The sequence below is a fragment of the Manis javanica genome, chromosome 16, assembly GCF_040802235.1.
Source record: "Manis javanica isolate MJ-LG chromosome 16, MJ_LKY, whole genome shotgun sequence".
NCBI classification, from domain to species: Eukaryota; Metazoa; Chordata; class Mammalia; order Pholidota; family Manidae; genus Manis; species Manis javanica.
The window spans coordinates 32,038,851-32,052,994 of record NC_133171.1 but is presented as its reverse complement, the minus strand read 5'-3'; the positions used below and the strand labels follow the sequence as shown (position 1 = coordinate 32,052,994).

The window sequence follows — 14,144 nt, the reverse complement described above, 5'->3', positions numbered from 1 at the left end:
AAATCCTTCAAATCCCTTCCCCACACACACACACACACGAGTAAGAATAAAGACAAATTTTCTCACAAGTAACAAAGACCCAAAATCATTGTGCCATAAAGGAGATGGAAGCTTGTTCCTCAAGTAAGAATCCAAATGTAGGCAAATCGAGTTCTGCTCCACACAGCACAGCCTCCGCCCTGCGCGGGCTCCATTCCCAAGGGCATCGCTCTTGCCACTGGGCTTCACCAGCAGGAAGGGGAGAAACAGAAAAGTGGGGGCAAGGGTGGGGAACCTATCATCAGTCCTTTGAGGAAGTTTCCTAGGTCTTCTACACAACACTTCAACTTACATCTCTTTGGCTTGAATCTGATAACATGGCCACACTCAGCCACGGTGGAAGCTCAGAAATGTCTTTATCTTCCATAGCGCATTCTCAACTGATACATTTAGGTGCCATTTCACTGAGGACAGAGGGGAAAATGAACATTGGCAGACGACTAGCAAGCTGCGGTGGGGCTATTCCTGCCATACAAGGCGCAAGATTGCATACTGTAGGCTTCAGGGAAAACCCCTTTCCTTTCCCACCCCGGCTACACTACCTTTCCTTGTATCTCTTAATCCATCAAGGATTTTGTTCTTATGTTTATTCTGTATTCAGACACACTTCTCAAAAGAGAAAAGAAGGGAGCAATTAATGAAGGGCAGACCAACTTTCACTATGTGGGTCCTACCAATTTGAATAGGAGGACTTGAGCCAAATTCTAATCCTCTACTGGTGTGTTTCCTATCTAAACTGAGATGACAGTCACTTTTAATTGAACATAAAATCTTCTGTTTGATCCTAAGCAGTAGAATAGAGTTTTCATTTGCTAGTAAGTGGATTTTGGACTTCTTCCCAAAAGAAGCTAAACTTTAGTGATAGTTACAATACTATCTCATTCTAACAAAGGTCTGGAATATTTAATATTCTCTGGAGAGATAGTAACCTCTGTGGGCAGCAGAATCCAATTTAAATACAAATTTAAGCTGCAAACATAGCGCTAGTTATCTAGACAGTTGTTCTCATACTTCACAAAGCACCAGAGATGTTTTTGAAAGCTCTAGTTTCAAGGAACGGAACAACACATGTAGAGAATCGCCCATTCCTCCCCCTCTCCACAGATATCCATTGCGTTTACATTTTCTGTATTGGCCTTCTGTATGAGATATTGTTTAAAGAAATATTTCTCAACTTTGAAATATTCTGACCTCATTGTTCCCAGCCCAAATTCTATTTCATGTGGCTTTGTTTCTTTTGGACAGTTTAGCCCTGAAGTTCCTTGGCCTTTCAGGAGCTAGTGAAGAAGGGTAGAAAGAAAAGGAATGTAGGAGGAATTCTCTGCTGACTTGTCATCATAACATATTTTAGCAATGCTTGCAAAATAGATCCTCCATGTGTCTTGATTAGTGAGATTATGTTACTAAGTATTCTTGTCTCCCTGACGGTCATAACCTATGTGTATGACTGAAATTATTTCTTCTTCATCCTTTTAATAATTTGCCAGTTCTTAAATAATTTTTATTTATTGCCTGAAGAAAACTGAATAATTCTATCAGGGCAACACACACCAAAGAAATGACGACTCACTGGCAAGACCTGGAAAATTTGCATATTACAGCTTCACCACAACTTTATTGTTTGTTTATGTTAGCAGAGTCCTCCCAGAAGTCCCACTGCATCTGCCAAATAGTCCATGGGGACAAAAAACGATGGAAAGCGTTTGTCATATTGTTGTTGCTGTTCATTTCAAAAAAAAAATTCTAATCTTTTCTTGCAGGAAGATGAGCTACTCAATAAAAATCACATCTCTAAAGGCTTTCATTCTAAATAAAATACTCTAAGAATTTATTTCTCTCAGCATCAGTTTCTTCACTTTCTAACTCATACTTTTTCATGGCAACAAAATACCGAATAAAAGTTTCTCCCAGAGCCTGTTTCAGACATTGATCTTCCTCCAGCGCCACAAGGGCATCTTCCAATTTCAATGGGATATGGGGAGGTTTTGATTGGCAAGGGTCTGTGCTGTCATCTGGACCAGCCAAGACACCATCGCTGCTTTGAAGCCCATCCAAGCCTGCAGCCACGGTGGCAGCCAGCACCAGGTAAGGATTCGCTGTTGCTGAGCCCAGTTTATTTTCTATCTGGGTGCCTTTCTCCCCATGACACTTGATATTAAAAGCGCAGCTGTTATCGTTGTATCCCCACGTTGTAGGCACGCTCTCCTTGGGGTCCTTACTCTCCTTGGAATAACGCTGCCGGCAGCTTACGGCAGGAGCCATGAGGCAGCTGAGAGCGGCAGAGTGTTTCAAGAGCCCTGTCAACCATTTTCTCCCAGTGAGGGTGAGCTGCTCTGCTCCAGAATCGCTGCAGAACGTGTTCTTCTTCCCATCAACATCCCAGAGACTATGAGACAAAATTCCTGAATTGCACAGTCCAGTCTCAATGAAAAAGCTAGTGATGTAATTATATTTCCTTGCCACTTCTTTGACACCTGTTCTGAGGGTAAATGCATTATCAGCTGAACTGATGCCAGATTCGGGCAGAAAACAGATTTCCACCTGACCAGGCCTGGTAGAGGAAGAAAAGCTCTCGACATTGGCCCCAGTGTGATACAAGCCATCAACGAGTTCCTGGATGAAGGGCTGGTCATGATTATTTAGCAATGCTGAAGCAGGAAATGATATGGTCTTTGAATTGATAATTTCAGGCACACCAAAGATGCAAAAATCGTAGATGAAAGCAGATAGCAGGGCAAAGCCAGAATCCTGCAGCTGGCTCAGCTGCCGCTTTGCAATGTACCTTGGGGAAGTCAAGAGGGGCTCGCCAGTCACAGTGAATGTGTCACATATCACTCGTGCAGTCCTCTCAGCCCACGGCAGAACTCTAAAGGTTGATAGCTCTGGCATCAGGACTATGTCACTATTAAAACATGTTGCTCTTATGTGATCCACTTCATTGTCCTTAGGATTCGGTATTGATTCAAGATAACCTCTGGGCATGTAAACGCCATGCGTCACTTTTTCCTAAAGAAGTTAAAAGAGCAATCAGGTTTTGAAACTTGAAAACAAAGAGGTGGGAGAGGGAAACCTTGGTAGTGAGGAACATCTATTTGGGAGCCCTGGCTTAATATCAGATAAATTTTAAGTATTTTAAAATAAAACCTCCAAAGGTATTTAATAAACAACTCTTGGTATTTTTAGCCTTGAAGGCTTTATTTTATATGCTCTTGGATCTGAAAATTGCGGTTCATAAAGATAAGGCATAATGGTAAAGAAAATATCTTTATAGCAAATGTCAAAGGTAAAAAAAACCTTGTGAATTATTTGAAACAGTCATAACCAAAGTACTTTTTAAAGCACTTCTTTTTTTATGGCATAGTTGCTAATACTTAACATAAGACTTTATTTTGGCTTATTCTATTGTAATCCCCATAGTTAACTGACTCTCAAGTCAATAGTAAATAATCTTCGGTCTTTCTCAGAGAGCGGACTGTGGTCAGTCCCACAACCCAGAGGACAGTCCTCCTGACCCTAGAGGGGCCGGGTCTGTCTGCTGAGCTGCTCTCTCTTCACTCACTTCTACAACCCACATAAGAATGAACTACCTCATGGTCTACATCTCCAAAGCTATAGTTCCCAAATGCTGTAGCCTTCAAGTCAGGATAAACTGGGCATCACCAAATCTCACTTCTAGTCCTCGCTTTTTCATTACTCGTGTGAAGCTACACAAGTGGCTAGATTATGTTACATGCCTTGGCTTCCATGTCTGTGGAACACAAGTGTTAGGCTGAATGACTGCTAAGGCACTTTCTAGCCATATTCCAAATTGGGTTCAATGGATTTGATCATTTATTGAACTCTTGCTGTGTGCCAGACAACAAGGAACTGATGAAGTATAGAAATTGTGTAATAGAAATATCAGCAAGGTTTCATGTGTTCAAGGCTACCTACACTAATGGGCGGAGCAAAGGCCAACTATAAGGCTTGGCTCCCACGATGTCAGTGAGCATCATGAGGTTAATAAGACCTCCTAACATTCTGCAAGCCAAACTTACATTACCTGCAAATGCCAGAGCATGGCTACCAAAGAGGCATGGCGCTAGCAGAGGCCACCTACTGGTCCACTCTTCTGCCTTCGTGAGCCAATGCCTCCTTCATTTTCTACCATTTCTACATTTATTTTCAAATGCCATTTGACATGGCTGATCCAAATCTGCTTTTGCCAGTAATAAAGCTGAGCAAATCCAACACTATTTAGTGCCTGTTTAATTTCTCAACTCACTCAAGGGCCTGTATACATAAACTTTATACACACACACATGCGCACGCACACACACACACACACATACTGTGGAATTTTAGAGTATTTTCATATGAAATCCTGTAATGTGAATTTTCACTCTAAGAAATATTATTTCCCAACTTGTCAATATTTTAGTTTGAAAATACATATGTTAGTTTGGTATGCATCTAAAATGAGGGATAATGAATTTTACTCATGAGATTCCAAGAGTTCTAGCAATTTAAATTTGTGTTTGTGTTTACTTGGTTGTGAACAATAGAGAACAGCTTGTTACCATTTCAGTCCAATAACTCTTCCTGAATTTAATGGTACAAAGTCACAATTAATTCTTCAGGCTAATTAGTCTGTATTTTTTGAGCACTCTCTTCTAACACTGTCATTTTCTCTATTCTTTTTTGGACATTCTGAATGCATATTAGAGTATTCTTTACTAGTAGCAGGAAATACATAAATACATATAAACATATCTTGTTCATGACAACAAATAGTCACCTTCTGTGTATGAATATAAGGCACAAAGACAGCTACATTCTCTAGTATAGGCCATTATGGACTCAATCAAAATGCTTGTGGAACACTGATGGACAGTGACTGCAATGGGGCATGGGGGGGGACTCAATAATAGGGGGGAATGTAGTAACCACATTGTTTTTACTGTGAAACCTTCATAAGATTGTATGTCAATGATACCTTAATAGAAAAAAATAATTAATTTTAAAAAATGCTTGTGGAATAGCTGAAATCTCTATGATAACTGAGATTTGGACACAGTAAAGGGCACCTTCTGAAATAACCACAAATATTAGTTATGAGTTCTATAGCACTATGTCATGGTTTGATTAGATCAAGGATAGAAAGAACCCACATTATCCGCACATAATTTTAAAAACACCAATCCTTTGTTAGAAGACAGACAGTATAAATTGGTTGTAAGGTTTAAATAGCTAATGTTTGATAAGGCATTTAGCACACTGTGAGTCACATGGTAAGTTCTCTAAAAACAAGGCACCATCATTATTAATGTTCCCTGTTTGGCCTTTTCCAATTATGTAACAATCTTTTCCTCTCTTCTGAATAGATGGCTTTTGTTTAAAAATCAATATTTTTCAATTTAGTGAGAAAGAATCCTTAGCACAAATGAAGAATAAAAGGAAATATAAAAGTTGAGTTGGAAGCAGTAGATGCAACATAAAATTTTTATAAAAAAGGCACTGGAACTGGAGATGAGGAATCACAGAAAAAGGCTGTCCTGGCTCTGTCATTAATTGCCTGGATCATTTTAAGAAAAGTTTCTTTAACTTCATTGGGCCTCACTTCCCTCATCTATAACTGAAAAAGACAGATTATATTATCACTTATATCCTTTAAGGGTCTAACAAGAATTTTCAAATTGACATTTCCTTTCCACAAATAGAAGAAAGTTTTGAAAACTTTTTATAAAAATTGAAATTACTTTTCACTCAACCATAGGCAAATTCGAACTATTGATTCCACTCTTTGTTGAATGAATTTTCCATACAGAATCATATTTATATACAAGTGTGCATTGTTTATATTGGCCTGTCCAGATGAATCTATTTACAATGTGTGTTCACAATAAATTTTCTAAAATGATTAAAAAAATTTTTAATTACAAATACTAATGATATACATATCATTATTTATACCTTCACAAGCTTCTAAATGAATTTAGGTTAAAGTGTTTGGCTAAAAATACATAGATACTGCATAATCACTAAACAAGAACAAAATAGTAAGTAGATGATGAAACAGGAAAGTGAGTTTACATTAGATAACTAGGGCTAAAAATAAATACAGCAATTAAGAGAAATCAAGATGAATCATATTACAATTCTTATGATAGACCAACTTTTTCCCTAATCTCCAGAAAAAGAAAAGTGGTCTTAGATGTGGGCCATTGAACAAGATAATGGAAAATACTTTCAATAGCATTTGAAGAAAAAAAAATGTAGACATTTTCTCTTTATATCAATTATAATGTAGGTAGCATATTAAATTATATTTTCATAAAGGAGTTCCATTGAGGAATTAGAGTAATGTTCTAAATATGTAGCTTTTAGATGCCATTTGTGGAATAAATTATTAGAATTTGATAAAAACTGAATAGAGAACAGTTTTATACTGAGTTCTCTGGCAAGTGCCTGAAGTGGCAGTTATGTTTTCTTATTGACTGAAAGAAATTCAGGTGAACAGATTCTGAGAAAGTCCATGGTAAATTTCACATTCTGTTATCAAAATTAACCAACATGTATTCTTTCTTTTACTTTTTTCTTAATAGAAGTATCGTTGATATACAATTATATATTAGTTTCAAGTATACAACACAGCGGTTCAACAGTTACACACATTATTAAATCCTTACCCACCCAGTGCAGTTACTATCTGTCAACATAGGAAGATGTTATAGAATCATTGGTTCTATTCTCCATGCTCTACTACTATCCTGATGACTGATTTATATTATGATTGAGAATTTTTGTGCCCCTTTATCCCCCTCACCCTACCCACCTGTCCAACCCTAGCCCCTCCCCCATGGTAACCACTAGTCACATCTCAGTGTCTATGAGTCTACTGCTATTTTGTTCATTTTGTTTTGTTTCATTTTAATATTCCACAAATAAGTAAAATCATACGGTAGTTGCCTTTCTCCTCCTGGTTTATTTCACTGAGCATGATACCAACAAGTATTCTTGCCTGGAAGAACAGAAAACAATATTTGCAGCCAGGTCTACAGAATTTCTTAAGGAAGAAATTTGAATCTCTTGGGAGTTCTTTTAAAAAGTGTTTTGAAGATTCCCAGTTTTCCCAACACAAACAGATGAGAAAAATTATAATTTGATATTAAAGTGATACAAGATACCCATTTTAAAAATAAACTTAGAGGATGCTTAGCTTTTTTTTTATTCTGTTATCATTAATCTACAATTATATTAAGAACATTATGTTTACTAGAGTCCCCCCTTCACCAAGTCCCCCCCACAAACCCCATTACAGTCACTGTCCATCAGCGTAGTAAGATGTTGTAGAATCACTACTTGTCTTCTCTGTGTATGCTTAGCTTTTATACTTTCATATATACTGACTGATGTTTCTTCGTAAGAAATGATGTGCCAGTAAGAAACCAACCAATCATTAAAATAAATACATGACAGAAATGGAAAAAAAATCAGGAAGTCTCCAAATATCAAAACTGCAATAATTCTTAATACCACTATTTTTGATAACTTGATAATATTCATCAAGTCATCCAACAAAAATAGGGCATTTTTTAATCAGAATAAGAAGCTGAAAGAGATATTCTTTTTATCTAGCAAATTCTTTCTATTTAATCTTTTTTTCCTTTTATATTGGCTCTTGGGTCTTCTCTGGCAATTTCCTCATGTCAAACAAAATATAGTCCTCATAATTGCAATAAGAGAAAAAAGAACAATTCTGTGGAGGGAAATTATTCAAGGCAGAGGACTAAAATTACCAGTCTTAATTAGTTTTGTGTTTCTATTGGGTAAAAGAATTGCTGCTTGGGAGCTGAAAGTTTATGTTCTTCTCCTTGGGGAGGAATAATGTGTTCGGGGAGGGACGGGAGAAAAAAACAAAGTAATTTATTGGTTTTCAGCTTGAATTGCTGTACAGATTACAAGAAAATGAGAACGAGCAACAAAGACCATTTGCTTACTAATAAAATTACATTCGATCATAGCTCTGCTTGGAAAACTCACTTGGAAAAAGTGTGCCGGAATACTCTTAGACCTGGACACACCGTGGAGGTCTGTTGCTTCAAATCGCACAAACTGAAGATGATTTTTGGCCATCTCTTGTTTAATGTGCTTCATTCTAGAGGAGAGTTGAGGGGTGGTCAGCATCTGAGTGCTGTCCCCGGCGTGATCTGAAAATAAAGAATGGTTCTAAGTCATGAGATCATGATGACCTGAGAAACAAAGGAGGCTACAGAGGAGTGAACCTGTTGTTACGATTCTTAGTAAAAACATCATATGCTCATGTCGTTGCCTTGGAGGTGGACATCTTACCTTTCTGATTCCGCCTCTGCAGTAGTCCCGAGAACATTTTCTCTACACAGCCAAGGAGTTTGTTTATCACTTGGTATTAGGTGGAAGTTAACATTATTTGTATGTGTATATAGCAATGTCATATGTCAGTACTTACTGAAAATGCCTTTGCTTATGGAAATCAGAATATATTTGCATAACTAGGCAGCTTTGACTCCATGTAGGTTTGTATGTAGGTCACTATCACTGAAAAGACTTAGAGCTTCTTGAGCTAACTGGTAATAACTAAAAGTTCCTGTACAACTGAAGGTAGAATTGTTTGTTTTTATTTTCTGTGTGTTTTTTTGTGCTTTGTAACAGCATCTGAATTTAAGACATCTACATCTGTGTGCTCTCAAGTTGGATCGTGTGTGAAAGTGGTTGCACAGGCAAAGGGCTCTAGAGACCAAGGAAAAACCTGGAGATGCAGCACAAGACATGAGGATTCACTGCGACTTATGAACAGGGAGTCCAGGGGCGGCCAGCCGGAACAGGTTGTGCACCTGCTGCTGTGGCTAGGGAGAGAACTGTTTATATGGGGTGAGAGGACAGAGACTACGTGCTTTGCTAGAAGAGATCATCCTTGTGCGACGAGTATCCCAAGGAACAAAACCTTGATCAGAGAGGTCTGCCTCCCCATAAGCTGTTTCCATCCTTAAGACAGACCTAGATTTGGCCAGACCGAGGCCACCAACATACTGTTACTCAGCATGCCACCCAAAGGAGGGGCAGTGTGGACATACAGTTATTCTGGGACAAAAGGTTAGAGGCAGGCAGTGCTTATCCCCATAACATCTCTCTATCAGATTTAAAATTTTAAATGTGTATAAATAAGCAAACAAAAGGGTTTTTCAAGGATGAGAGTATAAGAGATGGAAAATTTAGACCGACTACTCAAATTTTAAAATTAGAAATCTAAAATAATATTTTCTTTTCAAGACTTCTAAGTGATCTGCAAATTCTAAAACTTCAGCGTTAGAAGAGATTTCTGGAGATAAATTGCCTAACCAATCAACTCATTAACTTGGTCCCAGAGAAGTACAATGACATACCCCAAAGAGACTCTCGGTTCATTGCCGAATCTCTTGAATCCAGATCTCTTGACTCTCAGGGGTGACTCGTTACCATAAAATGAATGAATATGTCTACGCCACATAGAAGGGTCAGACACAGGAAGCATCATACATGCTGGCTATCTGTCCCGACTTTGAGTAGTGCACTGCAGTGATTCAGCACAAACACTGAAGCCCGTCTGCCTCCCTCCGATTCCTGCCTTGGCCCTGGGGACCTTCTTATCCTTTCTGTGTTTCTGGCTTTCTCCTTGATACAATGTTACCTACTTCATAGGCTTGTTATGACAATTAAACAAGTTATTTAACAGTTCCTGGCAGATATTAAGACCATATAAGTGCTTCTTAAACACATAAAGTGGGCACAATTACTGTGACCTTTGTGATGTTGCCATGATCTGTCTCCATCTGCATATCCATCAATCTGTCACATCACTACCTTGAACAGCTATAATTTTAAAGTGATACCTGAATCCTTCTTCACAATATAATTAGGCTTTAAAAATTAGCATAAAGATTGACAGTTTAAAAATATAGAATAAGTGGATTTTAAGTACATGAAGCATGAGGAAAACAAATTGCTGGTTCCACGTATGCAAATATATTAGAGATAATGTCCTGTCACTGATGCACTTGGCTACTCGGAGACTCCTGAGGCTTTATAACTACCTTCCATTTAATACAAACAATTAAGCTGTAGCAATTACAATGTTTCATGCTAAATTAACAGTTGCAGTGTTCCCAACATTCTGAAGTATTGAATGTGCTGCCCCCCGAATAATGCTCCTTAAATAAAATTTACAGGCATTTTAAAATATGGAAATTTTCAGATAACCACTATTTAAAATGATAAGGAATTAATATAAGCTATAGTTTAACAACATAAAAAAATCAAAAGTCATCTCCTATTAAAGGAGCAAGTTCATTGTGTTAGTTCACCAGTAATATAATCACAGGTAATCTTACTAGTTATTGCCTTATCTGTATCTTCTAAACTTTCTACAATAAATGTGTATTATTTTAAAATAAGAATAATATTCACCCATTTCAAGATAAATTTTTTTCAGTTACCACATACTATTTATATTAGACATACTTAAGAAGCAACCAGAAAAGGTCCTGCCCTGTAGAGCTTTATATTATTGAGCAGCAGAACAGTAGACAATACACATGACATCAAATGTAAAGGTGATATAATTTGCCAGTGTGAAAAGTGCTAGGAAAAAAAAACACACACACACACAATCACTTGGAGTAGTAATTCTATGAAATTTGATCACAGTGTAGATAGCTCCAAGCCCTAATTCACTTAAAGATCACCAAGTTGTACAACAGCTGGACAGCGAGTGTGTGTATCAGTTTGCAAGGGCTGGCATAACAAATAGCACAACCAGGTGGCTTACACAGAAGTTTATTTTCTTACAGTTCTGGAAGGCAGAAGCCTAAGATGATAAAGGTGGCAGCAGGGCCGGTCCCTTCTGAGGCCCTCTGTCCTTGGCTTGTACATGCAATGGCTTCACGTGGTTTTCCCTGTGTGCCCTAATCTCTTCTTGTAAGGGCACCAGTCATATTGGGTTAAGGTTCAGTTTACAGACCTCTTTTTAACATTATTTACCTCTTTAAAACCCTATCTCCAAATACGGTCATATTGTGAGGTACTAGGGGTTAGGATAGCAAAATACAAATTTGGGGGAGACACAGTTGGGCCATAACAATGTATCATCCTGTTTTTATTTTCTTCAGAATCCTTATCTTCACCTCTTATATTGTATAACCGCATGTTTACTGTCTGTGTGTCCCCACTTGCGTATCACCTCCAGGAGCTTAACCTCACTTGTTGCTGTGTCCCAGGTACCTATAGCAACTCAGGCATACTGGAGATATTCAATGATCATTCCTTTAATAAGTGGGTTTCAAATAAATTAACTAATACATCCTGTGTGATATGATCTTGTCTAATTAACAAGTAAAAATTGGCATCATATATTTTAGTATGTTGCCTCAATATTAATTTTTCATTTAAAAGTTCAGTTCTTTCACCAAGTATGCGAACCCTATCCAATCTAATTTCATTTTCAAGACATCAACTAATTGTGCTGCATCACTGTCTGAATTTCTTTTTTTCAAATAAATCATACTTGTTAGTTACAATTAAACCTTTTAATCAGCTTTCCCAGATGCACGTGATGTATAGTAGGCCGGTAATTGCTAGTTTGGGGGATCATTTGTTTTTCTTACAGTGTGGTTCCTGGGAGGTGTTCTCCTTCCCCAACCCCTCAGAGGGCTAATAAATTAAATCAATGCTCTTTTATAGAGGAAGGTTTACGGCTGTGCATGTTTAGGGGGAAAAAAATAGGAAAACATTTTTTAAAACCTCTGTAGCAACTAGAAGGCCTTGTAGAAATGTCCGTGTTTGGTGACAATGAGGATATATTTCAGTTATGAGAACAAGCCATGGTCACTTATAAAAGGCTGATTGAACAGGCATTGGGGTTCTCAGGCATACCGATTCTAAACGGGAGAAGTGCGACCGAGAGTACACTCAGTTGTACACTTAGCCCACGGAGCATTTCCCAGCGCCAGCCCTGCTCCATCCATGGTGACTGAGACTGTGAGAGCAGTTGGCTCAGTGCAGATGGGGCCCCACCCTCCTGCCATAGCACGTATAGCACATTAGCCCGGCAGTGTGGCAGCATAATGCTGTGCAAAGCCCAGTAACAGAATAATGCTATATAAAGCAGGGGGAAAAAAGTAAGAACAATAAGAAAGTGGCGGGGGGGGCTTTCTTTGGGAAAAAAATCATAGTTTAAAACCTCAGAGATATCACAGAAAAGAAAATACTATGTTGAAATTTCTTACACTCATTGAGCGTTGATTTTTATATTTACTTTTGAATTAGGTATTGGTGGTTTGTTTAAGGTTATATGTTTGATGCTTACAGCCTGTAAAAAACCTGATCTATCCTGGGGCTGAAGAGGGAGTGTCAGCAGTAACCCCGCAGGTCAGTAACGGCACCCCAGTGCCCCTACTCCAAGGCAGCTCCCAGAACTGGTTCGTGCTCAAGACTCAGGACACAAGTTTCTTCCTCAGATTTTTTTGATTTGAGACTAACAAATGTAAATTCCATCTGTCTGTTATGGTTGAAATTATATAAAACAAAGGTCACAAACTGTTCGTGGGAGTGCCAATGTGGCCAGCAGATGTTTTCTTATTAGCCTTCCCAGGGTTCTTGATTTTTTTTTAATTAGTTGACACCTAAATATCAAAAAATTTATATAAAAATTTTGAGTTTAGGCTTCTTGTGAAAAAAACACATTTAGCAATACTGGATGGATATATCTCCATAGCAACCTTTGGCTGGAGTTTTAAAGGTGCCTCAAGTGGGGCAGCACCCTCAAATTCATGGATTGGCAATGTTTTCTGTAAAGGACCAGATAGTAAATATTTGCAGCTTTTCAGGCCATATGGGATCTGTTGGAACAACTCAACTATGCCATTGTAGCCACAGGTAATACATAAACTTTGTTTACAAAAACTGGCCAGCAAGTTGACTTTAGCCTGTGGGCCATAGTTTGTTGGCCTCTGCTGTAGTTTCTGACAGCCAGCACCACTGCCTCTTTCCTCACACCAGCCCACCTCCTTCATGGGTATTATATGGCTAGCCCCTGATGCTAGGCTGCCCGTGGTCATCTTCGTCACTTCAAGGAGAAATTCATGAAGCCAAGGCACAGAGAAATGCAGAGATGGCAGGCACTGTGGTAGGCAGAATTGATGTCCACACTCTGAGCTCTAGAACCTGTAAAATATGTGAAACTGCAGGGCAAGAGTGACTTTGCAGATGTTAATTAAGGGTATCAATCTTGAAATAGGGATATTGCCTTAGATTATCCAGGTGAGCCCTTAAAAGCAGAGAACTTTTTCCTGCTGTAGGCAAAAAAGAGGTGTGGGAGAAGGGGAATTTGGAGATACTCCAAACATGAGAAGAATTTGAGGCATTTTTTTGGCTCTGAGATACTCTACCAGAGAGAGGCTTCCAGGAGCTAAGGGCCACCCCCAGGTGACAGCCAGCATGGAAACAGAAACCACAATCCCACAACACCAGGGAACTGGATTCTCCCAACCACCTAAATGAATTTGAAAGTATTGTTCCCTACCATCTTCAGATTAGCATCCAGATAGCCAACACCTTGATTTTGGCCTTCAAAATCTGAATTGGAGAAAGCAGATGAGCCACCTCAGACTCCAAACAGAACTGTGAGATAATGAATTGTGTTCTTTTAAGATGCCATGTTTCTGGCACTTTGTTACGGTGGCAACAGAAAGCGAACACCGGTGGAGTCCCGACTGTGCGCACTTCCCGGGTTCTAGTTTCTCCCTAGCTCCTTTGGGTAGTAAAGAATTTGTCCTTTCCCAAGGAAAGCTCTGGCCTTTCCCCTTGGTTCCTGGAGGTAATGATGAGCCTTTGGAATGTCCTGCCAGACAAGGGCGCCTTTGTTTACCTGGGACCTCTGGGAAACACTTAGGATAACAGAACTCCACTTTCAGAAAAGATTTCAAAGATCATTCATTGCAACCTCTGCATTTTCCAGATGAACAGCCTATGGGGTAGAGAAAACTATGAAGCATGTTATAAATGATAGGTGTATAAATGCCTTTCAGTGTTCTGACTCCCAGGTTAGCGTCCCT

The 14,144-nt window shown here is 38.8% G+C and overlaps 1 protein-coding gene across 6 annotated transcripts in view; it reads right to left on the bottom strand.

The window, feature by feature from the left end:
- Window positions 1–1,526: 1,526 nt before the first annotated feature.
- LGSN (lengsin, lens protein with glutamine synthetase domain) overlaps window positions 1,527–14,144 on the bottom strand; it is a 27,667-nt gene continuing 15,049 nt past the window's right edge. For all 6 annotated transcript variants that reach the window (XM_017645768.3, XM_073224272.1, XM_073224273.1 and 3 more), the window contains 2 exons: window positions 8,062–8,228; window positions 1,527–3,045 (listed from right to left, as the gene is read on the bottom strand). In XM_017645768.3, the coding sequence (XP_017501257.3) occupies window positions 1,846–3,045; window positions 8,062–8,228 (1,367 nt within the window). In that variant the 3' untranslated portion in view covers window positions 1,527–1,845. The remainder of the gene's footprint in view (window positions 3,046–8,061; window positions 8,229–14,144) is intronic.